The sequence below is a fragment of the Drosophila hydei genome, unplaced genomic scaffold, assembly GCF_003285905.1.
Source record: "Drosophila hydei strain 15085-1641.00,03,60 unplaced genomic scaffold, DhydRS2 tig00008114-arrow-pilon, whole genome shotgun sequence".
Lineage (NCBI taxonomy): Eukaryota > Metazoa > Arthropoda > Insecta > Diptera > Drosophilidae > Drosophila > Drosophila hydei.
In genome coordinates, this window is record NW_022045827.1 from 1,325,699 (window position 1) to 1,352,410 (window position 26,712).

Sequence of the window (26,712 nt, forward strand, 5' to 3'; positions counted from 1 at the left end):
ATGACGCACTTCAATTGTGGCTGGCATTTTGTGGTTGCAATTAGTTCAGATTATGACGAGGCTAATGTGCACCCACACACACACGCACACCCTCCTGACACACATGCACACACACACACACTGACACTCTTGAGCTCATAAAACAGTTTTGTGCCTGCAACATTTAAATGTTATTCTAAACGGCAGTTGCCAGACTCAAATGTTGCAAATGTTTCTTGCCATTAAAACAATATCAATTAAATATAATAAAATAAATGCGCATCTTCATTAAGATTATTGAGCTTGGCTGTAAGCCAGTCAAATATTTATAGCTGAATAAAAAGAGAAGTTAGAGTCAACCAGGGAGTGATCGAAGCAAGGCTTTAAATGAATGTAACTAGTTGGAAGATTAACCCAAGACTTGTTTATACCCTGTACGAATTGAAAATGAGAATGCAGGGTATAAAGGATTCATAAAACTATCTGATGGAGGCTTTAGTCCATATGTTTTCAAAAACAGTGAAGCTCATGTTTATGATGAATGTGAAATTTGTTATTTCAACATGAAACTTGGTTGTCACATAATCAAAATCATATTTAAACTTTAAGTCATAAAAATTTCTTTTTAATAAAGTTATTTTTTATTGATATAACAAATATATTTTTTATTGTATTGTGATTCAAAATTGCAGGGCTTCAAAACAAACACCTCATATAAATTTCTGTACAGCATTAGCAGAACTTGGTTATTATTAGTCTTTCGATAACTCATTCCATTTTCTTAGTATCGATAGTAATCGGTATTTAAAATGCGTACTTAATTCCAATTTAGATGCCAGAGAGCTGTGAAAGGCTTATACGAAATCTAAACTTGAACCATTTGATTTTCATTCAAATAATGAAATTAGTTAACAAAAGTTGAGTAATTGAAATATGCAATAAATATTTAAGTAATTTGAACTCTAGACATATTATATGGGCAAGGAAAAATCTACTAAAGTTAGGATTACTGATGATCAATGATGATTAAATAAAATTTGAGATTTTGATTAGTTTTAAGTGTGGCAATTATGAGCATTGATCACTGATCACTTGATGCTCAATATTTGGTACTCTACAACAGACATGATATATATGTATATAGACTAAATACACTAAATAATAAATATGTGAAATTTTTATTAAATTTGTTTTTTAACTTTTAAAAATTTATTTGTAAATTTTTTGAAAAATTAAATATTATTTAGACAAAAATCAAAATTTTTAAAAAATTTTCAATATGTTCTACATTACAATTTACCAATTTCTACACGAAGCAAGCCAAGTGTATTTGACTATTCACTCAGTTAGCTTCATTTAAAGTATGCTAACATTACAAATTTGGAATTGTATTAAAAATTGATTTTCGTTTCAAAATGACGACTTTAAAATTTTTTTTTCCACTCTATTTGTATATTGGAGCTTGCATTATTATTTATATAATAGATTCTGTATTCTGGGACGAGTTTCAGTAGTTAGAAATGGATGAAAATTATGAATGGTGTTTTTGGTTCTCAGAATGCGTTTCAGTAGTCCTCGACGATGAGAGCTGTGCCGGCTAGAAGTACTTGCTCCGCGGTGGTGCCAGTGGCAACCAGTTCTAGATGGCAGATCAGCTTGTCCCGGCTAGCGCTGCTGTACAGCGGTAGGGTAATGCGCTCTTCGGTATGCTGCCTGCTGCTGGCGAATCGATCGATTTTCTTGAACTTATCGTCGTTGGTGGTTATTTCGTTGTCCTTGATTTTGTATGTGATGTAAAATGGACTCGATTCGCTGCCATTAAGTATCTGTGTGTTACCATCAAGCTAATGGGGTTGAATAAAAATAAAGAGTATTTGAAATTGGATAAAAATTTATATTATATTTATTTAGACAATAACCATAATTGGTTTAGTCTATGCACGAACCATTAGCATCGAAACAAAGCAGCGCTTAACGAAAGTACTTAGTGAACGAACAGGTGCTCATTTAACGCAGTGTTCATTTTTAGCATAAACAAAAACTTGCTCCTCGCTGTTTAAAGTCACTTGAGTACATTAACAGGAGGAGCAAATGTGTAATATAACTTAATCACATGTTATTTGAATGGGTGAAGCAGTTTAGCATATTTTAAATACAGCGAATATTATTTATTTATTATTTATTATTTCTTTTTAATTGAGTAATTTTCTTTTATCAATTCATTCACACAAACATTACTACTCATAAAATACTTGCTTAGATAACAGACAACAGTATTGCTGTGCAGCCCTGGTGCCTAGTTAACAGAGCGCCGGAATGTCAATCAAATAAACAAAAAGAAGCGGCGTGAAAAAAAGCGAAAAACTGCAGAGAAATCAAGCTCTGTAGTAAATGCAAACTAAATGTTGTAAATATAAATTAAATTTGATTCTATACAAGTGATAAACCAACAAAAAACGCCAAGCTGGAGACTCACTTTATGGCCAAGATGGGCAAGGTAAGCAAAGAAAAAAAAAACAAAAAAAGGAAAGAAAAAGACAAAAGAGTTCAGCAGCCAAGCAATGAAAAGAGATAGCGTTGATTGACAGACAGACAGACAGGCAGGCGAGACAGCCGAGCGGACGGACAGCAGCACGCACCAGGCAAACTAAATATATATGAAAAAAGAAGGAATACAAGAAAAACTCACCTTAAGCGGCGCCAGCTTAAGCAAAAGAAGATCCCCAGCTCCGCCGCCGTCGCTGGCCTTCGCACACTGCAATTGGAGTCGCTGCGTGGATACACAACACTTGCGCGCCTGCTGCAACTTGAAGCAAGCCAACAGATTCTCGCAGTTGAAGACCTGCTTGAGGTTCAGCTCCTGGCCAAATTCCAGCTGCAGCGACTGCTTGAAGCGCTGCTCTGCTGCCTCCGCACGCACCATCAGAGCGCGCAGGTAGTCAACGGCGCTGCGGCTGCTCGGCCCAGGCCACAGCTTCTGCCAGCTGTGCGGCACCTGCGTGACAAAGAGGAGAAGATGATATTAAAGTAGCAGCTCTATCAGTTGCTCCTCTATGCCAGCGAAAAGCAAAAGGGCTTCAATGCGTCCTGCTTATAGCTATACTATCTGACTGGATATCTTATATTATGCTATAGATATCGTTTATAGATTAGCTATAGATGTGTGATAGAAGTCTTATATCATAAAGCCAGTTTCATGAAAGTTTCCTTTTTGTTATATATCTTCATCTATCTATCTTCACAGTATTATATATAAGGAAAGCTATTTAATACTATATATATATATAGTGTACCTAGTAGTCAAATATATGTGTGTTATATATGCCCATGTCTATAAGAGCTTATGATATAAGAGTTCTATAGAGACATATATAATAATCATATATAAATATCTATATATCTATCTAAACTCAATTCTGCAGAACAATATCCATTTTTTAATTGAACAAATTTAGTTTTGATACAAATCAAAAAAGTTTTCATATAGGAAATTAATTCTGATCAGTTACTTATATATAATATATAGCTTATTTATGCTGAGAAAAAATTTAAAATTAGGAATTCTTGAATTTTAATTAGATGTTTTTAGGCGACACCAAAATTTTGTACCTATTAACTCCATGATAGCTTTAATATAGCTGTGTCCTATGCTCCATATAAAGCTATCTACAGTAAAAACTCTGTAAGCGAGCAGCTGCTTTAGGTATACTAAAAGGCCTAGCTTCTGAATCTAATGCCTACTTTAGATACATATTTCTAACAACAAAACAATCTGAACTATTATTTTAGTTGTTCATTAAGCTGTGTTTTCACTGTACCAAATCACTTTCCAACTGTATCCTTACCAAATTAATTCACATTTAATTTTCTATATTTCCTGCAAGAGGCATGCATGGCAACAGCAGCGTTCTACCTGGCAAGGCAGCACTGTTTATTCTCCCCTCAGTATCGCCCTCTTTTCACTCACCTGCTGCTCGGCCAGCGCCAGCATTGTGCTGGCATCCACATCCGCTGGCTGTTCCGCGCTGCTCGTCTCCTTCAGCCAATTGTGCAGCTGCGACAGCAGCTGATGCACAGCTCTATAGAGCTGGGCGCCTAGCTGTAGTTCGGCGAGCACAAATAGTGTCCAGGGCGTGGGCGTGGGCGTGGGCGTGGCTGTGCCACTAGTAGCTGCCGCTTCCTTGGCCGTCTGGCTAATGGTGCAACTATTGGCCAACTTCCTCCACAAGCTGAGCAAAGGCTTGATTTGCTGCTGCAGTCGTTGTCTGGAGCTGGGCGTGGCCAGTTCGCTGCCTGCAGCAGATCCACCAAACTGCAGCGCTCGCAACTCCTTGATGATGAGACGCGCCTGCTCGATTTCACGCTGCTGCTGCGCCTGACTAGCCAGTCCATACATGCGCGGCTCATCCACATCGGGCAGCCTCTCGACAGCTGCATAGTAATCCTGCAGCTGAGCGCTGGTGGGAATGGAGCTCGGCAAGCCCAGTGGCTGCCAGCGATTGCTTAGCACATCCGCACAGCAGAACTGAGCTAGATAAGTCTTTAGTATGTCCACATCCCGTTCGTTGTTCAGTCGTCCGCCATAGGCCACCGCCTCGCAGAGACGCTGCATCAAGGTCCAATCGCAGCGTCCGCTGTTCAACTGTGCATCCAGCCAGCTCAGTACGCCCAGTGCCGCCTTCAGGTCCGCCTCGCCGAACTCGTAGTACTTGGACCAGCCCTGGGGTATATATTGACGCCGCTGCTGGAGCACAGCCTGCAGCAGGAAGAGCACCAATCGCATCTTCAAGCACTTGGCAGGCTGCTTGCTTGTCGCCTCAGGCTCGAGGCCAGCATAATTCTGCAGCATGCGCTGCACCTGCTGCTTGAGGCCACGCGGCTGCTCGTAGCGCACCTTGAGGCACTTGTAGACGGCCGCGTCGCTGAAGCCTTTGGTGGACTCGCAGAGCAGCCAGAGACGAAAGTCCTGAGACTTATGCAGCTCGCTCAGCTCGCGCTCCATCTGGCTCAACCACTCGGGCACCAGATGCACATTCTTCACGCACAGCCACTGACCCTGGCCCGCAGCCTGTCGCATGGCCGTCAAAGCGCGCTGCTCGCTGCCTCTTCCTATGGCCAGCTCCACGTACTTTTGTGCTCCCCACTTTTTGAGAGCTACGCCACGAAGTTCTGTTGCTGGATCTAGTTCCGGCTGACTTATCATCAATATGGGACGATCGCAGCTGCTCTGCTCCAGCAGCTGCAGCACTGTTGGCTGTGTGGCCGCTTCTGGGGACAGGCCCAACAATTGGCTGCTGGCTAAACGCAGCTGCGCCAGCATCAAATCCGGTCGAAAGATTTGGGCCAGCAGCACGCGTTGAAAGTGGGACTTGATGTTGGCTGGATGGTGAAAAGAATAGATGGAAAGATGTGAACTGGAGGCGTAGACAACAGACAGAGAGCAAAGAGAGAGAGTGGCCCTTCGGGCAGTAGGGTATACCCCAGCTATTGCAGACTTGAATAGGTATCTCGTAATATCATTTAATTGCCATATTCATATACTAATCAGCTACATTTACTCACGCAGTATGTCGTCCGTTTGCTGTTCGATAAAGCCGCGCCACACGTAGTCCCTGTCCAGCTGCAGTTGTCCTTTTAGCTCCGGCAGCTGTTGCAATAGCTGAGCCAGCTTCAATTGCGACTCGCGGCTCATGCAGTCGGGCAGGCCGCCAATTAGCTGACTGCTGCCATCAGCGCTGCCCATGAAGTTGCTGACAAACAGCTCCCACTCCTTGGCGCCAATGGCTGAGCCGAAGGCTTGTCGGCAAACCCACAAAGCCAATGTTAATTGACTTTCGCGTGGTGTGGCACGCGCCAGATGCAAATAGACGCTGCGTACGAGACGCTCGAACAGTTGCTGCTGCTGTTGTTGCTGTGCATCCTGAGTACGCAAGGCGCCCAGGAACAGCTCAATGTAAACCAAAGCCGATAGCTCATAGCCCTGCGTTAAGCCCGCATAAAAGTTGGCTGCCTGCTCGCAGAGTTCACGCAGCGCGCCGAATTGCGAGAGCAGCGTTTGCTTAACCTGTCCGCTCTGCTCCAGCGCCGCATCGATTTCCGCGCTGCTGCGCTTCACCTCGTTCAGGCTGGCCAGCAGCGGTTCGTTGCGCAAAATGTCGCCCTCGGCCTTGGACAGCTGCTCGAGTAGCTTGTCCTGGAGCGCCATGCGCTGCTTAAGCAGCTCGCCCTCTCGCTGCAGCAGCTCGATGCGCTGCTGCTCCAGCGCCGGATTCTTTAGTACAATTGCCTTGGACATTAGCTGGTCTGCCAGCCCAGTGGCTGTCACTGTGAAGCGCAGCAGATTCACTTGCCCTCGCTGCTCCGGTGGCAACTGCTGCAGACGATGCGATTTGCTGATCAGCACCAATTGGAAATCCTCATGGAGATCCACTAACTTATTGCCCACTGCCAGTTGGCGCTTGTTGAAGCGCACATAGATGTGCAGCTGCAGCAGCTCCAGCAGCGGCGGGCGCAGCTGCTCGCAGTCCGTCACCAGCAGCGTTTTGCCAAAGCGCACGGCCAGCTCCAGTTGATAGCACAGCCGCTCGTTGCCTTGGCTTGTCAGCTCGCTGGCTCGGCCCGTTGCACGCAAATGCGCGCTTAGCCATTGCCCCGCCGTCTGGGTGGGATCCAGCAGCAGCGGCACTGGGCAACTGCCAAAGGGCAGCGCCAGCATCTCACGCAGCAGCGCAGCACTTTCAATGATCTGCGCATCGCGCGCCAAGCCCTGACTTTCCCAAATGATTTGCTGCTGTTCGGTGACGAGCGTGCGACGTAGATCAAAGCCTTCCGTTCCGGACAGTTGAAACTCCTTGCTCAGACGCTTGACTATGGTGCTGTAAAGGCAGCAAGGGCATTTAAGTTGTTGTATCTGATAAATGCCATTATTAATATTTGACTCTTTTTAGTGGCTAAGCAACTGGATTGCGATTTTAAAACGAGAGGCTCAAATGTGGATGACGCTTGCTGGCACTGCTTTGAGAGCATAGGAACTCAAAAGATAGTCTAGAGTATTATTGTATATATTAGAGAGTATCATAGAGAATGTGTGTTAATATTTATGTATTCAGTAGATTATGCTCGCCTTACTCCCCAGTACATTATACTCCCCTTACTCTACTGACTTTCAGTGGAAGACACAATTTGCAATTTGCTGTAATTTTATAAATTTTGCTTATTCTTTTATTAGGATGAAATTGATGTGGGATATTCTACATTTATTCTCTCAATATTTAACTGATTAATTATCGTTTCCCATGTCTCACTACAATTATTCCTACATCAAAGAAACTTCTACTGCTGCTTCAGTAATATTTGCATAAGAAAGCTTCACAGATATAAAGCTATCAATGCATAATCCAAGCTATTTCTAAGCAAGTCAAATTCATTTTAAATAATTCCTTATCCAACTTTAACTACAGCAGTTTATGTTTTCTTTTTAAAGGAAAGTTTCATAATCTTTAATGAAGTTTTGCTTCATATTTTCTTGCCAATAAATTGCTTCCTCAAGCCACCTCTACAAACTAAATCTACCCATGCAAAATACTCTACAAATGTAACGTATATATACTAATTAATACAGTTTCTGTTGCTTGTCTAAAATCCCATTTATGAAGCATAATTTGAGTCCATTAAATAGGCCTCCTCAGAGTTCAACTTACCCGCGTTGCTCGACGCCCCAGCCCGCATAGTAATTGATGGCCAATGCCAGCAGCAATGTTTTGCTATCCAGTGTCTTGTGAGCTCTCTTCAGTTCGGCCAGCTGCTCGCTCCAGGTGGCATACTCAGCGCTAAGTTTGCCCACCAACAGCTCCGCTGCCTGCAGCGTGGCGCCTGCCTCTTGCAGCTTCAGCTCCAGCACCGCCGCCTCCTGCGTGTACGTTTGCAACTTCGCAGACAACTTTTGCACGCGCTTGTCCACATCGTCCAGGCCGCTGGCCAGCTGCTGCATCTCATCCTCGGCTGCATTCAGATTGCGCTGCAGCTCATTCTGTTCGCGCTCCAGCGGCTTAATGCTCTGAATGACGCGTGAGTAACGCACGCTGGCCTGCACCCAGGCAGCGAGTGGGGCTGCCGCTGCAGAAGCACGCTTGGCATTCTTGGACTCGTAGGAGTCACCTTTCGCCGCCAGCAGCCGCTCCACGGCCTGGCAGTTCTCTGGGCTAATGTGCGCCGGATCCAGAGAGCGTATATCCTCCTTGACGCCGCGCTTGGCCAGAAACGTTTTCATGCTGTTCCACGAGGTGTCACGTATGCCCATCAGCCGCAGCACGCCCTCCAGTATGTCGCGCACCGCTTCGGGTGGTGCGCGCAGCGAACGTATCTCAGAGAGTGCCTCGGACTTGATTTGACCCACAGCATTGCTGGCCTCGGCCAAGATCGGCTCCACCTCCGCCAGCTCCTGCTGTATCTCACGCTGCCGCAGCTTGAGCTGCTCGCTGCTCTGCTGCGTCTGCTGCTTCAGCTCCAACATATTTGACTTCTGCTCGTTCGCATTGTGCATCGTCGCAGAGATCATCTGCAATGCATCATTGGCCAACTTGCGCTTCTCGCCCAGCGCCTGCTCCTGCTCCGTTGCATTGGACTTCAGTGTGTCGACCAGAGCATGCGCAGCAGCCAACTTGTCCACGCCCAGCTGCAGCTTGCCCATACGCTGATCAATCTCTGCTGCTGCATTGCTGTACATGTGAAAGTAGCTGCTGATGAGCTGATAGTAGCGATGCGCTGGCTGCTCGGGCGGCAGCTCTTCGGCCACGTCGCCGAAGTGACTGCAAACGGGCACCTTGCCACGCCCCGCTGCCGCAGTCGTCGCCTCGTTGAGCAGCTCGATGTACTGTTTGGGCAGCATGGCCAGCGAGTCACGTGACTCTGCACGCACGTAGAGCATATCCATTTGACGATGCAAGGCTGGGCAGGTGCTGAAGTATTCCGCCAGCTGCGGACTGCTCGGCTCGAGCACGAGTACCAAGTGCAGATGCTCTCGCGCACCTATAACACACATGAGCTATTAACTGGGATTCCTCCACCTCGCTCTACTCACACTCACGCTTCATAAAGTATGCGCCCAGGGACTCTTGATAGCCCTCCAGCTGTGCCGCTTGCTTCAGCGTGCTGGCCACCGTCTCCAAGTCGTCGCCAAACAGCTCCAGTATTTCACTGCCCTCCAGAAGTGCTTCAATGGGCTTTAGTATATCGGGCACATAACTGAGCCAGCAATGCTCGATGAGTAGATAGCTCATCTGCTGTTCCAACGCAGCCGTCTGCATGGCCAGTTTCAAGTCGTTGTAGAAATCCGACAGCGCATAGCTGGCGTTGCCCTGTAGAGTCAGGACCTTGGCCTGCTGCAGTGTAGCAGCTGCATAGATGGCATCCAGATGGCGATCACCCGCCTCAGCCAGGATCAGCAAGTGTGCATCGCTTCTGGAGAGAATTCGTGCCACTTTGGCCGTATGCTGCAGCAGCTCCTCTGTGATGGGCGATGAGATGCTGTAGCTTTCTGTATCTAGAAGTTACAATTGAGGGATTTAGCTAACTTGCAAAGCTAACATAGGTCTAACATATGTAAGCTCAGGTAACAGTGAACTAGCATTGAGTTAACAGCTACAGCTTAGTTAACAGCATCACTTTAACATTCAGCTACATTAACAACTATTTACTTTTTTTACCTTTTACTACTCTAATTAAATTCTTCTGTGTTTCGAAGCTTTTTCTATTATTTTCAACCCGTTCTCTATGTACTTGCAGTGGATGACCCCCGAAGAGGAGGCACGCCAAAAGTTCATCATGCGGGAACGGGATCGGGAGCGAAAGCGCATCAAGCGCATGAATCCCGAGTATCGGCAAATGGAACGAGAGCGGGATCGATTTCGCAAACAGACGCCAAGGCCCAGTGTAGTTATCCCGATTCATATTGTATTGCTCTTGTGTTTTTTCCCCTCTTTTTCAAAACTCTCTTAACTACTCATATCTTGAAACGGCAAAGGACTCAAACCTAACTTTCTATGCATAGTCTTGAAACCAATGTAAAGCTTTACTTCGATGCTTAGTTGTGGCCTGCACGATTGAGGCCTTTGACTCAAAAAATGTGAGTGAAGAATAGGAAAATATTTGAGCATAGGTTACCTAAGCAAGAGATATTTAGATCAAAATATATGTAGACTTAACTTAAAGCCAAAAAATACAGAAAATTTATTGAACTAAGGCACTCAATATTCGAGTCTAGGCCTTGAGATAAATTAAGTTTCAAGAAAGCCATTACTTTCCCATGATATATGAGCTCTAGTACACTGCCTCGCTAAACACTACTTACTGCATATTGTAATTTGCCTTTGCACCTCCTCCAGCCACTCATCGTGAGCCAGTCCGTGCAGCTGTCCTTTTGACTTGGGCGTCTTGGGTACATAGTAGACTTTCTATAAACACAAAGTTTCAAGGCAATTGACAAAGATATGGATATAGTAAATTATTTAGGCTCTGCACCGACCTCCTTGCCTAGGTATTTGCGCATAGTTTGCTTTAAAATAGATTCAAATTGCTGCACATGCTCCTCGCTGGCCAAACGATCCCTAAACAAGCCCAACAGCTCGCAATGCAAAGCCTGCAAATGGACGGAGAAATGGCACAAAAAGTGAGGCAATTCAATTAGTAGCAAACTAAGTCACTTGCCTCATTGAAGTCAGTTGACGGATAGTAAACGAGACCCGCCAAGAGCTTCATAATGCACTTGGGGCTAAACTGATAATGCAACTGCTGCAACTGCTGCTGCTGCTGTTGCTGTTGACTTGTGGACGCAGTAAAAGCTGCCTGAAGCTGCAAAGAGTGGGAGAGAGAAATACCAGCTAAGCAAATCAGGCAAAGAGCATATGGCAGGCAGTCGACTTTACCTTTTCGAAGCACTCCATTAGGCACTCGCTGACATGCTGCAAATTGATGGAACTGCCAGGCATTGGTTTGAAATGCGTATGGAGCAACGGCTCGAGGCGGCACTGGACGATGGCTAGCATATCGGCAGCGCTGGGCCGGGCCACGCGCACATATTGATTGATGGCCAAGTAGCGGGGTGAAATTTTTGACAAATTGCCACTAATGGACGCACAAATTTGCAGCCCACTGACGCTAATCCATTCCAGATTTTCCGCATAGAAGCCGCCGCGCTGCACCAGCTGCAGCAGCAGCTCAACAATCTCGCAGGCGCCCCAGGCATCCAGTTGGCACAAATCCAAATTCTTCATGAACAGCACCAGCCTCGACTGCTTCGGCTTATATTCACGCCCACGCACACCGCTCACCGTGACGCAGTGCGTGCGCAACGTGTGCAGTACATAGCCAGCCGTCAGCTGTGTGGAGCAATTGATGCTGGCCAGCTGATAGCCCGAGCACTCCAGCAGCGCCTGCTCCAGCAGCAGCGTCTTGCCCGCCCCACTGGGACCGACCAATATGAAAGGCGTCACACGGCCAGCCGGCAGCTCCAGCAGCGAATTGATTGTGTACAAATATGATTTGACATAGGCTGTAACTATTAGCTGACTGTCATGCTCGGGCGTCTCAATAACTCCTGCCACATACTGTTCGAGTGTCTTGCGCTGCGGCTCATAGTAGCTCAGCTCGGCATGATTGGGCTGTGCCACATACAGATTCGCACGCTGCAGCACCAGCTGCGCAAACTCTCGCTGTCGCTCGCTGGGAATGTAGCCGAGCATTGTACGTAATGTGGCTGCACCATACTCCTCGATCGTCTGGCAGTTGTGCAGCTGCAGCAGAAGGGAGCGCAACAGACTAGCACGACTTATGCCGGGCATCTGACTAAATGGGGAATTATGTGTTTAAGAATGCACGCAAAATTGATATAATTAGAAAGGTTTTACTGCCGGTTAGATATTTAGTGATAGAGCTCATTTTATAGTGGCGCAGCGTTGTCTGATTTATTATTTAATATATTTTCAGTTTAGCTAGATCATTAGGTAAAGCAGTCATAAAGGCTTTAAAATGTTTTAGTTCATATTTTTTTTTATGTCTAGTTTATATTTTGAAGAAACTATTGTATTTGTATTTCTGAAATGATATAACTCATAGAATTCTCTATTATTCTTAAAATTTGTTTGTCTTATGATATCATATTTCTCTAACTTGTTTAGTTCTCTAATCAATCGAGTAATGAGTTATTTAAGTTAATAGCTACACATATTATATTGACTGTATTTGATCTTCTAAATATTGATTAGGATTAGATTCGATATCAAATTTTTAAAAATTTTTAATATATGTCCAAGTATGATAAGATATGTGAGGCAATTAAGGCATTCCCTTGAAAGAGACCCACAAAATGAAAGATATAAAATTCCGAATTACTGTATCAGCTATTAATGTAATTTGACAATTTCACTTTAAAATAATTATATTAACTCAAGATCGATATTTTTCAGACCAACCTCATCTTTTGTCAGTTCTCAGTTATATATAGTAATATAGTTAAGCTTTATATCTTATTGTTAGCTTTTGCTTACCCCAACAATTGCTCAGTTTGCAGCCAGTCGTAAGCTGTCCTGAAATTTTCATCGATGTAGCTTTGCAGTAGATCGCCAAAAGGCTCCTTTCCCAGCTCATACTTGAGCACTTCAGTCAAGGGATAATAATCGTAGCTGTTTAAAGCAATATTCAGTTAGCATCGACTGTTGATACTCTCCCAAGTTACTTACCTCATGTTCACAATGCCCATGCGTGATATGGTTGCCGGCGAGGCATGACGCACGTCGTCAGTCTCAAATATAAAGTTCACATTGTTGCCGAACTGTATGCGCCAGCCAGAGGGCAGCGTTAAGAGTCTGCGAAATGTTTCAAGATATGATTGGTTAAAGGAACAAATATTAAAGTACACACAAAACACTAACAGAAACAGTTCTGAAATACCCTGCTTTTGACATGTATATGTCTAATGGCTGTTCAAAGAAATCACACAGACGCCTAACAGATGCTGTTAATAAAAGCAAAGAGAGCGCCACATTTGCTTAACATTTAATTTTTTTATCACTGCTCAGCCAAGAATGTCTGTTAATTAGAAATGTTAAGTTGGCGCTGTTAATGCAAATTCTCGTCTAAGAATTCTCGCTCGCAAGCAGATGAAAGAGCGTAAAATCAATTAAAATAATTTTGTTTTATTTTAAATTGTTTTATTTTAGTTTTCTGTAAAGAAAATTCTCTACTGATTAGCATTAGACATATACATGCTCAGCTGCACAAATTCTAAACCCAAACAAAATTCTGTTCTATTGAACTCTTCCCATTGAGCTACTTTAGTTCTGGTATTTGATACTCTTCTTCCATCGCTTCCCATCTCTATATTGCAGCTGATGACACCCGAGGAGGAGGCGCGTCACAAGTTCATCATGCGCGAGCGAGATCGAGAGCGAAAGCGCATCAAGCGCCTGAATCCCGAATATCGGCGTATGGAGCGCGAGCGCGATAGATTTCGCAAGAAGGCACGACGTGCTAACGTAGCATTTTTCCAATATATATTTCTAAATTATATATAACACACACACACACACACAGACACACAACATACGCACACGCACAGACACACTCACACGCAGACGCAGACGTCGACAGGAAGTTAGCTTTAAGTAGTTGGATTGAGCCGGGCTGGGCTGGGCTGGGACATAGTTGGATTTATCATTAGATACCAGACGACTGCCGACCTTCAATACAGATTACAATCGCCCCCAGTTGCTTGAGCCAGCCACATTGTGCTTTAATAAGTTTTCCCCTGTTTCTATTTAACTTTCAGCTGACGCCCGAGGAGGAGCTGCGCCAGAAAATGATACAGCGCGAAAGAGATCGCGAACGGAAGCGCATCAAACGCATGAATCCCGAGTATCGCAGGCTGGAGCAGGAGCGCGATCGTGATAGGAAGAAGGCGCGACGCGCCAATGAGGCGTTCCGGCAGCTGGAGAAGCTACGTGATAAGATACGCAAGGAGCGTAAAAAGGGTCTCCTGGTGACTGATCCCACGCAATTACCGCCCGAATTTGCGGCCATTATACCGCCAGTGCCTGTTGAACCTGAGGTGATCATATCGACGCCTCAGACACAGCAACAACAACAGCAGCAGCAGCAGCAGCAGCAGCAGCAGCAACAGCATCAGCAGCAACAGCAGCAGCCATCCACACACCACCAACAGCAGCAGCAACAGCATCAGCTAGCGGCAGCGGCAGCAGCTGCAGCAGCGGCGCACCAGCAGCAGCAACAGCAGCAGCAGCGCCGCCGCAATATGTCCCATGTGCCAAGCGCGACGTCTGGTCTGACGCAATTGACGGCGCCAGCTGGTCATGCCACGCCCACGCATCTGCAGCAGCTGAACAAGTTGCAGCAACTGTACCCGCCGCCCAGTTTTGGGCATCCCGCCCTGCCCATTGCCGGCGTAACGCTGATGCCCCAGCTCTGCCATCCCATACTGCACCAGAATCTGGGCGCCTCGCTGTACCCAGCGCCACCGAATGGCATCAAGCAGGAGTACGGCTGCCAGGATGTGAGTAGCTTAAGTGCTGCGGCTGCTGCCGCCGCTGCGACGAGCTCTGCCTCGGCAGTGGCTGCTGCCCAGGCGGCAGCGCTTGCCTCGTTGCGCGGCGGCCCCCAGCAGCCGGATGATCCTGATATGGCGCTCAATCTGGAGCCAGAGATTATATTGCAAACGCCACCCGATGTCAATCCCGCGCAGCAGCAGCAGCACCACTTCAATGCACACCAGCAACAGCAGCAGCAGCAGCATCACTTGCAGCAGCAACAGCAGCAGCACTGCAACATGTTTCAGCACATGGCGCCACAGGCGCATATGCAGCATATGCGAGCAGCGCCGTTGCCGCCACCGCCCACAGTGGCGCTGCCACCGCCGCCGCCGCCATCGTCATCGACGACGCACCAGCAACAGCCACAGCCACCACCGCCGCCGCCTCCGCAGCAACAGCAACAGCAACAGTTGCAGCAGCATGCGCAATAATAAGAGATTAACGCACTCGCCTTTAGTTCATAAGCTCAACTAGCCACATACGCATTTCAAAGTTCAAGTTCATGTTTATTTTGTAAAGAGAGAGAGAGAGAGAGATTGTCTGAGTGCGGCAGAGCGGCAGAGTGTACTCATAAGTTGTCATAGTATATGAACTAGTTTTTTGGCGCAATTCGATCTATGAGCTTTAAATAGAAAATTTCGCAAAATTTCGTATTACGTGCACTTAAATCTCATTTGAAATTGCTTAAAACTAACTAGGGATAACTGGTATACATAGTTCATAGAGATCTGAAATTAACGAAGTTTAGATAAGTTAAATGGGAATTTTTTGTTTGATTTTGTTTTGTTCTATACTCGCTTGTTTATATTTTTATCGAATTTAATTTGTTAAGGAAATTTTAACTAACGCCAATTTACGAAACAAATTCAAAAGAACTAGTTCTTAGTTTCTTGGTGATATGCCAAAATATTCAAAAAATAACCGATCAGAATTTTTTGTTTAAAAAAACTTTAGCTTCAACCATTTAAGAGAACTAGTTCCAAATAATATTCCAACATTTATACCTGACTCAGATATCTAAAATGTTTACTTTACGATCGGCAGCTACTTTAAAGAACCAGTTCAAATGAACCGAATACTAGTTCCAAAACAATTACAACGCTCTGCCGCTCAGGCTCGCACTCGAGTGCAATGTCAAAACGAAGAGAGACTCTTTGACGTCATTTGTAAAATGCCGTTACGTTGTGTATTACGTTTAGTACGTTACGTTACGTTACGTTATTGTTTTAGTGGGCTTCCCTCATTTTATGTCATAGTTTTGAGCATTTCTATGTTTTAAGTCGCTTTTGTTTGTTTCGGTAGCTAAGTGATAGGGGATGCATTTGCCCATCCGTACAATACAATACTTGCAACATTAAGATACGATACGATATATATATATATATATGATAATTGATATGTACGTTTAACAAATTGTATATTCCATACGATATATATATATTGAAATATATATATATATATGTATGCATATATTATATTATATATATGGCAAGCCGCAAATAATTAATACGAATTTATGCGCAAGTATGAGCAAAATATATTAGCAAAAGCTGTTGCTAAAAAATGATAATGAAACTTCATTTGTTTTTTATATATATTCGAAAAGTGGAACTAGAGTGAAAGGTGAACAAATGTTAATAAACTTGGCTAAGCAGGGAAGTAGTAATTATTTTTTGAAGGGCCAAGATAGTTGCTGAAGAGTTATTTTGAAAAATGCCTAAAGCATACATTTTATGTGTATATTACTTATTATAGAGAGATGAGTGGAAACATATTTTTTTTATAATTTTAGCTTATATCGCATATTGCTTTTATAAATTTAAAAACAATATTTTTGAGCAGCTTTAAAATCTTATTAAAGTTTTTTTAAACAATTAACTTTTGGCTTCATAATAGGAAATAAGTTCAATATATTAAAAATAACTATACCTATATTTTGGTATTAAAAAAACTTGAAAACGTAGTAAAAAATGGGAAAATTCAAATTTTGTTGATACCGAAAAAATAGAATTAATTTTAGAGGGACAAGTAGAATTATTTAGACAGGCTGTTAAGATATATGGTATAAAAAGCGTCTAAAGTAGTTGAATTATAGCAACGAAAAATGAGTGAAACTTTGCTCATTTTAAATCTCAATGTTTCAGGCTAATTTTTATAATTTTAAAATTTTTTAAAAATGTTTTAAGTTGTGGCAAAAAAACTGTGAAAAAACATTTGTGTATTTTAGAAAAGAAAAAAGTATTACTAATAACAGAGTATGTTATGCTGCCTAGAAGATCATGGAAAACTGAGTAGAGTTCCAATTAAAATATTTACTTCAGGCCAAGTTAGTTAATATAATATAATATAAGCCATATACCACTACATTCTTTAGATATTTGCAATTAATACTCACTTATTATCATCCAGCACCGAGTTGAGCGCCTCTATCCACTCGGGGTCAATGCTGCCATCGCACACAATCCAGGAGTGAACATGCGAGGGCTCCTGATTGACCAGCACCGCTGTGTGGGTGAGAACGCCGTCTAGCCACTGGCGCGTGTCGGTGTCCAGGCGACCCAGCAGCTGCACGCGACTCATCGACTTGGGGCTGATGGTATGGACGCGCAGCTGTGTGCCTGTTGTTGTGGTCAGTGCCTGTCGGAGCAGTGATAGAATGCTCGATTTGCCACAGCCAGGTGGACCGACGAGCACGACGCCCATGCGTTTCTGCAGCTGTTCGTGCAATTGCAGTGCCTTTTCGATTTGCTTGTCGTTCGCGCCGAGGCCAAGTGGGCCAAAGGCTGCGGTCAGTGCCTGGCGCAGCGGTGTCAACGGCGCCTCCGAGGCGCCAATTTCGGGAAACACATTTAACAGCAACATTTCAAAGCGTTCAACGTCCTGTTGCGCCAGCTTGGACATGGTTGATGAGCGCAGACAATGGACAACAATGCGCATTTCATCATTACCAATTTCCGTCGGGCTGTGACTGGCATTGGAATGCTCATTAAGGGTCGCTGCTGACATTCCCGCTAATTGCGCGCGCAGTCCCTCGCCGCAGACGAGCAGCACGGTTTTCAGTTCGCGCAGTCCCCAGTCGTAGTGCCGCTGGGCTGACAGCATTTTACCGCATAGATCGAAGAGCTCCACAATTCTCGCCGCAATATCCGCAGCAGCCGCAAAGCCCTCCACGAATAGCATAACGCGTGCAATTTCGCCCGGCTCCGGCTGCTGCATAACAATCGGTCGAAATAGCGCCTGAATGTTGCCAGGCAGCTTCTGCCTGCCGCCGTACTCCCCGCCCGCCGGATTCAAGGTCACAAAAATACCACAGTGCTGGTTGAGCTGCACCTGTTGTGGGTTTCCAAATAAGTTTGAGCTAAATCAGGCAACTAACTTTATAAAGAGTAGCTAATAAATCTATAAATATTTTTTGCTTTAAAGCTTTAATTAATCCAGTTATTTATACTTCTCTTATAATCCTATCTCTGAAAGTTAATCTGTCTAGCATACAAATCTATTCGTCAATCATATTCGTTTTTCCATCAGTCACTAAGAGCATCAGTCTGTCAATCCGCCAATCAACAAGAATTCTTACATGATTGATTTGGAAATTTACTGTGAATTATTCAATCACATTCTCACTACGCACTAGTCAATCAAAACTCAGAAATTTGTTCATCAGTTTAAATTCCTGTGCATCAGTCAATCAGCTAACTTATCACTCATCCATCACTTTATATATATATATATATATATATATATATATATATATATATCAATCATTCATACCACTCATCAATCATTCATACTAATCATCAATCATTAATCAATCAATTATCAATCGACCATCATCAATCATCAATTTTCAATCCATCAATAATTAATCGAGCGTCATCAATCATCAACCATCAATCATCAATCATCACTTATCAATCATCAATCATCAACCATCAATCATCAATCTTCAATCATAAATCATCAATCATCAACCATCAATCATCAATCAATCAGTCAATCCATCAATAATTAATCGAGCGTCATCAATCATCAACCATCAATCATCAATCATCACTTATCAATCATCAATCATCAACCATCAATCATCAATCTTCAATCATAAATCATCAATCATCAACCATCAATCATCAATCAATCAGTCAATCAATCATTAATTATCATTCAATCAATCATCAATCATCAATCATCAATTATCAATAATCAATAATCAATCATCAATCATCAATCATCAATCAATCAATCAATCGTCAATCATCATTCAATCCATCAATTAATCATCTATCCATTACCTATTTATAATCAATTATTTCATCAATCTACATCAATCTATTAATTGACCATCCCTTATCCTTTAGTTCCTCAATCCTTTAATCAGTTTGATCAACCAATTTTCATTTTCAATCTATTCTTATATCAATTATTTTATAAATCAGTCATCATCGTGGTCTAACATACATCTATCCCTTATTATGATCAATCATCTCTCTATACATCACTCTTTATTCACCCACTTCTTCAATCGTTTCTGAATAAAACAACTTTAAGCTTTGCTAGTTTACGAAGTGAATGGAAACCCTTCAGTTCAGTTGCTTTGAAGTCAACCTCGATTGCAATTGAACCGTGCGGTCATTTATCATTATTCTCACCTGACGCTCGCCAATCTGCACGCTGTCCGCCTTGTCCTTCAAGGCACTCTGTATTGGCTGTATGAGCATGGATATGGATGATAGAGTTGCCTCCTGCAGTCTATTGAACTCATCAAAGCAGCCCCAGGCGCCGCAGCGGGCCAAACCAGTTAGGATTAGGCTCATCGATTCGGTGTCCACGTTCTGCAAGCACACACAGAGAAATATTATGACAAATCGACACGACGAGCCTGGGACCCTCACCTCATCACAGTTGAAGACCAGAACTAGGCGTCCCAGCATGCCGCCCAGGGCCTTAACGCACTCCGTTTTGCCCGTGCCCGCCGGACCGAACGGATTACCGCCAAGGCCCATATGCATGGCCTGTGTGAGTATTAGATAGCATTTGTGTGTGAGCCGTGTGTGCACGAGCTTATTGGCATGTCCGAGAAATTCGTATGCGTATTCAAATTCAGCATAAACCATGCGCACCCACACCTGGCGGGCATCGGCCGCCTTGTTGCTGCCGCCGCCCATGTAATATCGCAGCTGACTCAGCCAATGCCAATCGCTGGGGCTCATCACATTATGCTGCTGCAGCTGCTCCACTACGCCCACATAATGCACCAGATCTAGCAGCAAGGCGCTCAGCTTTAGCCAGCGCAGGCTGCCACCTACCGAACGCTGTTTCATGGCCGCCAAGTGTGACATTTCTGCTTTGAGCTGCTGCTGCAGCTTGGCCAACGACATGCCACCAATGGCCTTCTCCGTCTGCCGTGTGAAGTGGAGAGCACGTGCCGTGGCCAGCACCTGGCTGACATATTGGCCCAGCAGCTGTTCGCTGAGATTATCGCTGGCGCCGCTCGTATTATTGTAGCACTCATAGATCTGGGCGCGCAGCGTCTCCTGTACGACGGCAACGAGCTCGTTCAGCCAGCGCTGATGACACAGGTGTAAAAGGCAATAACAAGAGTAGCTTAATCGATTGCTGCAAATTGTTTTTTTTTTATCCGTCTTATGCACTCACCTCAATGTCGCCCGTCATGTCAACGGCTTGGCTCAGCCGCAGCTCATCGCCCTCGGCACTGTGCACAGCCAGAATTCTGTAGTGGCTGCCATTGGGCGTCTGTTCGATGGCCAGGCTGTGACAGCCCGGAAAGAGTTTGCGTATGTGTCGCTTGATAATATCCGCATCCTTAGACGCCTGACCCAGCAGCTCCAGCAGATCATCGTCGCCCAGGAAATAGAAACGTGGAAACGAGTTGCGTTTGTCCTGTGAAATTGTTGAAGCAGCTCAATACCCATCAGTTCATAATCTCTCTCTCTCTTACCGTTATATAGCTCATCAGATTCTGCTGGCAGCGCGCCAGCTGCATTTCCAGCGCATTGACAATGGTGTTTATATTATTGACCTTCAGCAGGGACGTAACTCGCGGATCCATTTGTATTTCGCGCATCACATAGCGAAAGTCCTTGTCGATGCGCTTGAACAGAGCGTGCTCCTGCTGCAAGGTGCCAGCGCCAAAGACTGGCTCCAAGTAGACCCAGCTAAATGTAGATAGTGCAAGAGATATAGTTAGAGCTAGGATCGCACTAAGCTAGTTGCACTAACCGTCTCTGAGAATGACTCAGGCTAGTGAGCAGCACGTCGAGCGTGTTGAGGCGACTCTCCCAGAGCCCGGCCTGATCCGAGAAGCTGTCGAAGGCAGCCGAGTTCTTGGCCGATTGCAGCAGCGATTGATTGTCGCCAATCTTGTTGAGCACCTCCTGATAGTCCTTGATCAGGCACACGGTCTGTCCATTGGCATCCGTGCGTTCGCATAGCTTCAGCTGAGCCGTAACCGACCACTGATCGAGCTCAACGAGCGCCTGGCGCACTATCTGCTCCGATGCTGCCTGTCGCACTATGTTGCCAATCTCCGGTGCAGCTGCCAGCAATGCGTCCATATCGTCGAGCAAATCCTGCAGCTGTATGGAGTGCAAGGGCTTCGCGCTGCTTCTGTGCAGCAGCTGGAATATGAGGGCCCAGTGGCGCTCGCTGATCGCATCGGACTGCAGCTGTTGGAGAACGGGCAGCGTGGCCTGCAGGCGTTCCACCTGCTGTCGTATGCGCTTCGAGGGCAGATCGATGGAGGCGTGCACCGAGCCCTCCCAGCGTGCAATGAACTCGTTGAGCACGTAGGGCCGGCGTCTATAGATGGCCCACTCCTCCTGTAAAATGGGCTGCAATTCAGCCAGAAATGTATCGTAGACCTCCCACTGTTGCGACTGCTGCTCCAGCTGCGCATCGATGGCAGCAAAGGGCGCCAGCGCATCTTCCGGGAATTCCATATTAAATTTATGGCACTCGTCGAGCAGATGTTGCTTCTTCGCCTGCAGCTGTTGCCAGTGGGCGCGACGCTCCTTGAAGAGCTCCAGGCTGGCCGACTCATTGGCCTCCAGCTCGGCAATGGTGGACTCCCAGCGCAGCAGAAACTTGTCGGCCTCATTGCGCAGATTCTGGAGCTGTGTATGCGCCTGCGTCTTGATTATGTCCACCTGTCGCTGCAGTATGACTGCGTGATTCTCGAGCAACGGCTGCAGCTGCTCCCACTGCAGCATGATGGCAGCCAGCGCAGTGACACGCTCCTTGCACCAGCCAGCGAGACAGGCATCCTTCTGCCTGACCAGCTCCAGAGTGCTGCTGATCTGCGGCAGCTCGCTCATGATCTTCTCGTACTTCATGCCCGACTCACTGATGCTGCCCTCGTCCATGGGCACGTTCTGCAGAAATTGCAGCGCGTTCTGCAGAAATTCCTGCACGGCGCTCACATCGTTCAGTATGGAGGAGCGCAGGCTCGTTGAGAGCGCCTCCCAGTAGCGCCTGCTCAGGTATTCGATGTCGGTGCGCAGGGGCAGCACATTGATCACAATACAGTCGATTGACTCCTCCGAGGTCTGCAGCTTGGCCAGCTGCTGGCTAAACTGTTTGCATGCTCGAAAATTGCGATCCCAGTCGGCGGCTTCATTCAGATGAATGCCGCACAGCTGCTCCACATCCACGCAGCCCAGCGCTATCCAGGGCAGCCAAATGCGCTTGAAATCTTCCAGCTTATCGAAGAGCTCGGCGGCGCGGGCATAAAGCGGCCCAAAGTGATGGCGATTCAGTGTCACCATGGACTGAAACAAGGCGGCGCTGTGCTCGGACAGACCTCGGAAATTGCAAGGACGCTCGATGAAGCGTCGCAGCTGGGAGAAGAACAGCTCACGGATCTCCTCCGCCGGCGGACTATAGCAGAGCTCACGCTGTCGCAGCACAAGCTTTATGTGTATATCGGGCAATTTGTTGTTCATGTCCAGCAAGCCGAGTATATATTGATACTCCAGCACCTTGTACAGCTGATGATCCCAGTGCAGCTTGAAGGCATCCAAATTCGTATAGCCCTGTCGCTCCAGCGTGGCCACCAGCTCTCGCAAATGGCGCAGCTCATCCTTCCACACCTGATTCTGTGTGAGCAAATCTGTGCCCATGAGCTTGATGACCTGATGGAATTCATATGAACTTTATGGAAATTATCTGGAGTCAAGTCAGGCTCTACTCACCGTGCGCTTGGCCTGCTCATGATAGCCCACCAGCAGCGTGTTGTCAGCCGACAGCTTGGAGACTGCCTCCTGCAAGGTGTTCACATAGCGCTGCACCGACAACTCATCCTGCCAGGCGACGGTTTCGCTCTGCACCAGACGCTGCAGCTCCAGCGCATTCTTGAGCATGATCGGCCTCTGGCAGGGTATCATGCGATCGCCGATCGTGTTGTGGAACGTGGCGATCTGTTGCAGGCGACGCGCGTAGCACATGTACTTGGCGGCGTGCGTGGCAGCCGCGCGCAGCTCCAGGGGCACAGTATAGCCGAGATTCTCGAACTCACGCACATCCTGGCAGAAGGTCACCAGCTTGGGATTAAAGGTGACGCGCATCAGCTGGCGACCCTCTTTCTCGAACTTGACCACAGCCTGATCGTCGCGCAGTCTGGGACGATCAGATATAGAATTTTTACAAATATATATATTTTTATAATAATCTATAATAATATATAAATTATAAGTAAATGATATAAAATATATTTTTATATTAATATATAATTTGTAATAATATATAAGATAATATATAATTATATAAATTATAAATAAATTATATAAAATATATTTTTATAATAATATAATCATAAATAATTCATAAATAAATTATTTATAATATATTTTTATAATAATCTATAAGATAATATATAATAATAAATAAATTATAAATAAATGATATAATATATTTTTATAATAATATAATAAGTTAATATATAATTATATAAGTTAGAAATAGGTTATAAAAAATATATTTTTATAGTAATATATAATTTATAATAATATATACGATAATATATAATTATATAAATTATAAATAAATTATATATAATATATTTATATATAATTTATAATTTATAATAATATAAGATAATCTATAATTTATTCAATATTCACCTGAGCTCTCCACTTTTGACAGCCGTTGAGCATTGACCCGACCAGATTTCGAAATTTGTGCGCAGCAGCGATTCGGTCTCTTCCTTGATCTCCTGCACCGCTTTATTGACCTTGTCGAAGCCCTCGCGGCCACTGATCAAATGGCTAACCTTCTCGATCTCCTGTATTTGATATTGCACCACTTTCAGCCAGCGACACTCGTTGCATATGACCGACAGGTGACCCGTATCGGGCTCCATGTTTGTATCCGTCATGGCCTTGCGCAGATCTTGGAGCAGCAAATGCAGCGACTGCAGAAACTGTTCGCGCTCGATGCTAAGCAGCTCGAGTACAGCAGGCCTTTGGATCAGCATCTCGTATTTGGAGAAAATGAAGATGACCTGACGCGGATTGCTGAGATGATGATGCAGCTGCGACTTCAAGGCGGCGGCCATGCGCTCGTCTATGGGCTGCAGCACCTGTTCGAAGTGCTGCAGCGCCTTGTGCCACTTGGCCTGACCCGATGGCGAGGTGTCAAAAATATTCAGATCTGATATGATGATGGCAGCTGTTTAGGTATATTCAAGTGAAGGGTCTCTGCGCTTACCGCCAAAGGCTGCCTGCTCCTGAAACATCTCCTGCAGCTCGGCGTCGTTGAGCAGCGTGGCGATTTGCTTGTACAGCTGCTTGATGTTGCGTATTTCGCCGAGGCGCTCCTTGAACTGTTGTCCGCGTCGCGGCACATGCGGCTCGCCCAGCCACGGATGCTTCACATAGTTGGGCCAGAAGAGACGGGTCAACGAATCGCACAGCTGCATCCAGGCGTCCACAGTGTCCATGCACTGGCTCATCAAATTGTTTACATAATACGAGTTGAGGCTCCAAATATCCTCGGCCAGCAGCTGCACCAGACACGCCTCCAGCAGACGATTGCCCATGATGTCCAGCAGGTCTGCCATGCGCTGCTGCGGATAGTTGTAGGGCAAGCGCCACAGCTCGTCCAAGTTATTGTGCGCGTGGTCGAGGAACTCCTCGATGCGACTGCTCGAATTGCCGCCAGTGTCAATGGTGCTAAATGTGAGTTGAATATTTCTAATGATTTATCAACTCAACTGAGATATTCTCTAAGAATTACCTAATTTTCATCTCAATATTTTCAAGCACTCCAATGAACACCTGCGCCGTCTCGCGATCTAAGCGCGAACTGGACTTTTGACCCAGTTTTTGTTTCCAATATTTGATTTCATCCTTGATGCTGCTTATGCCTGTAATTGTGTTTTGCACCTGAGTTAAATTATTTGACAGACAGACAGACAGCCCGCTCACCGCTCTGAGGCAACCCCAATGTGGAGCCTAGCGAAACGTGCAAATTCTCCAGCAGTCCACTTAGCTCTGGACTGTACTCGTTGCGCTGCACAGGAAAGTGGGAAATAGTATAAAAAAATTTATATATACATAAGATTATATATTGAACAACAAACAAATTGCATCCGCTGCCAAGCAAATATAATTGACAAAATGAAATTGCAAAAAGAATTGAATTATGTGCAAATGCGATTAAAATGCTGCTTGCAGCATTCCTGACGACCGACCAACCCATCGACCAACCTGCCGACCGCCTTCTCCCTGGTAAAGGATCTGAGCAAACAGCAAAATAATTTAAGCCCAATGGGAATTAACGTATAAACTACATACGACTACGAATCCGACTACGAATACGAATCAGTTACAGTAAAGCAGTGTTAGAGTGGAAATATTCACCTAAAATTATAAATTGTGTAGAAACTGAGAAGCTGCATGGATGAGTTAACAAAAGAAGAAATATATATATATATATATATATATATATGCATATTCTAGATTATATGCTCTAGAGTATACAGCCTTGAATACATATACTCTATAATATATACCCCAGAAGGTCTAGAATGTATACACTGAAATGTTTACTCTTGAATGCATACATTATATCCTATAGTCGAATATGTACTCTACAATATATATCCTATACAATATATATCCGTTGAATGTATACCCTTGAATATACACCCTAGAATATATGGGATATAATATATATTCCACTGAGCACACTCTGGAATATACATTCTAGAATATATACCATAGAATATATATTCTATATGTACCCTGCAATATATACCCTAGAATATATATACCTTAATATATAGACTCAAATATACACCCTAGCACACATACGATAATATATATATTATAATATAATATATGTTTGAATATATACCCTTAGATAAATTTCTTAGAATATATAGCTTGGACATGCATTGCCCTTACATTCGACCAATATTTCTCAACAGAAACTAGACTGAAGTGCAGAGAGACAGGGTGTTGCAGGCTCAGCTTTTAGCTACTGATTAAAAGGCAGAGCCATTTTAACTACGTCATATACGGTCTCTTCAAGAAAGACGTCCATTGTTGGGAGCTTTCACTGTATCAGATAGTTGCTGCACGTGGAACTTACTCGTGCCGTTGCATGTGGCGAAAAGACACGTGAAACGGAATTGTAAATGGATTTAACCAGGCCACCCTCCAGTGTTAATATGCCCAACGGTGGCTCGACTTGGCCACCATTGCCAGCTCCTTGGCCCACCTGCGGCACCTTGTAGAAAAGTAAACAGACTTCGTCGTTGGGTATGCGATGTTGAAATTTGATTTTGCCATCGGATTTATTATGCACGGCCGAGATAACCGTGTGCTCCTCTTGCTCTAGAAACTCCAATATAGTCGCTGTTTGTTCATCCAATTCCGTGCCTGGAATGTGCGCAGCAAAATACTCAACTGGCAATGGAAAATAGGAGAAAAATACATGCACTATATAAACTGGATGTGAATGTGGAAATTTTATGGGTTTCTATGCGAGAAAGCTCGAAAGCTCCGTTCAAATGTTTGTCTTTGACTTGAACTAGTTTTTTTATTTTTTAGTTTTTAGTTTTAAATTTGTCTTTATTACCCGATGTATTTATTATAAATTTTGAGCGGTGACTCAT

At 44.7% G+C, this 26,712-nt stretch overlaps 3 protein-coding genes across 4 annotated transcripts; 2 read left to right on the forward strand and 1 right to left on the reverse strand.

Annotated features, from left to right (window-relative positions):
- Positions 1 to 1,398: 1,398 nt before the first annotated feature.
- Positions 1,399 to 26,712, reverse strand: LOC111594207 (cytoplasmic dynein 2 heavy chain 1). The gene is made up of 25 exons (XM_023307405.2): positions 26,676 to 26,712; positions 26,187 to 26,503; positions 25,019 to 25,103; positions 24,828 to 24,957; positions 24,300 to 24,763; positions 23,714 to 24,242; positions 22,787 to 23,210; positions 20,817 to 22,726; positions 20,536 to 20,752; positions 20,232 to 20,477; positions 19,469 to 20,143; positions 19,226 to 19,408; positions 16,975 to 17,909; positions 12,714 to 12,839; positions 12,522 to 12,656; positions 10,902 to 11,820; positions 10,684 to 10,827; positions 10,502 to 10,615; positions 10,328 to 10,430; positions 9,065 to 9,520; positions 7,680 to 9,006; positions 5,542 to 6,854; positions 3,947 to 5,358; positions 2,669 to 2,974; positions 1,399 to 1,823 (listed from the first exon to the last, which is right to left on the reverse strand). Exons 1-25 carry the CDS (start codon positions 26,710 to 26,712, stop codon positions 1,545 to 1,547), a joined length of 12,786 nt encoding a protein of 4,261 aa, XP_023163173.2. The 3' UTR covers positions 1,399 to 1,544.
- On the forward strand, positions 2,269 to 13,789 carry LOC111594209 (putative uncharacterized protein DDB_G0271982). Of its 2 annotated transcripts, none has more exons than XM_023307407.2 (3): positions 2,269 to 2,476; positions 9,763 to 9,930; positions 13,362 to 13,789. In XM_023307407.2, the coding sequence occupies exons 1-3, from the start codon at positions 2,459 to 2,461 to the stop codon at positions 13,545 to 13,547; spliced, it is 372 nt and encodes a 123-aa protein (XP_023163175.1). In that variant the 5' UTR covers positions 2,269 to 2,458; the 3' UTR covers positions 13,548 to 13,789. The 2 variants fall into 2 exon arrangements, with proteins under 2 accessions (XP_023163175.1, XP_023163176.1); XM_023307408.2 differs by having other exon boundaries at positions 2,270 to 2,476; positions 9,763 to 9,909; positions 13,362 to 13,784.
- On the forward strand, positions 14,212 to 15,274 carry LOC111594208 (homeobox protein B-H2-like). Its single transcript, XM_023307406.2, has one exon. It carries the CDS (start codon positions 14,285 to 14,287, stop codon positions 15,008 to 15,010), a length of 726 nt encoding a protein of 241 aa, XP_023163174.1. The 5' UTR covers positions 14,212 to 14,284; the 3' UTR covers positions 15,011 to 15,274.

Excerpts from the sequence above, each read along its gene's own strand:
- LOC111594207 (XM_023307405.2), bottom strand. The coding sequence starts at position 26,712 with ATGAGTCACCGCTCAAAATTTATAATAAATACATCGG. Across the intron at positions 24,243-24,299 it reads GGAGCAGGCAGCCTTTGGCG|ATCTGAATATTTTTGACACC; the intron begins GTAAGCGCAGAG and ends TCATCATATCAG. Across the intron at positions 9,007-9,064 it reads GGGCGCATACTTTATGAAGC|GTGCGCGAGAGCATCTGCAC; the intron begins GTGAGTGTGAGT and ends TGTGTGTTATAG.
- LOC111594208 (XM_023307406.2), top strand. The coding sequence starts at position 14,285 with ATGTCCCATGTGCCAAGCGCGACGTCTGGTCTGACGCAATTGACGGCG.
- LOC111594209 (XM_023307407.2), top strand. Across the intron at positions 9,931-13,361 it reads TAGTTATCCCGATTCATATT|CTGATGACACCCGAGGAGGA; the intron begins GTATTGCTCTTG and ends TCTATATTGCAG.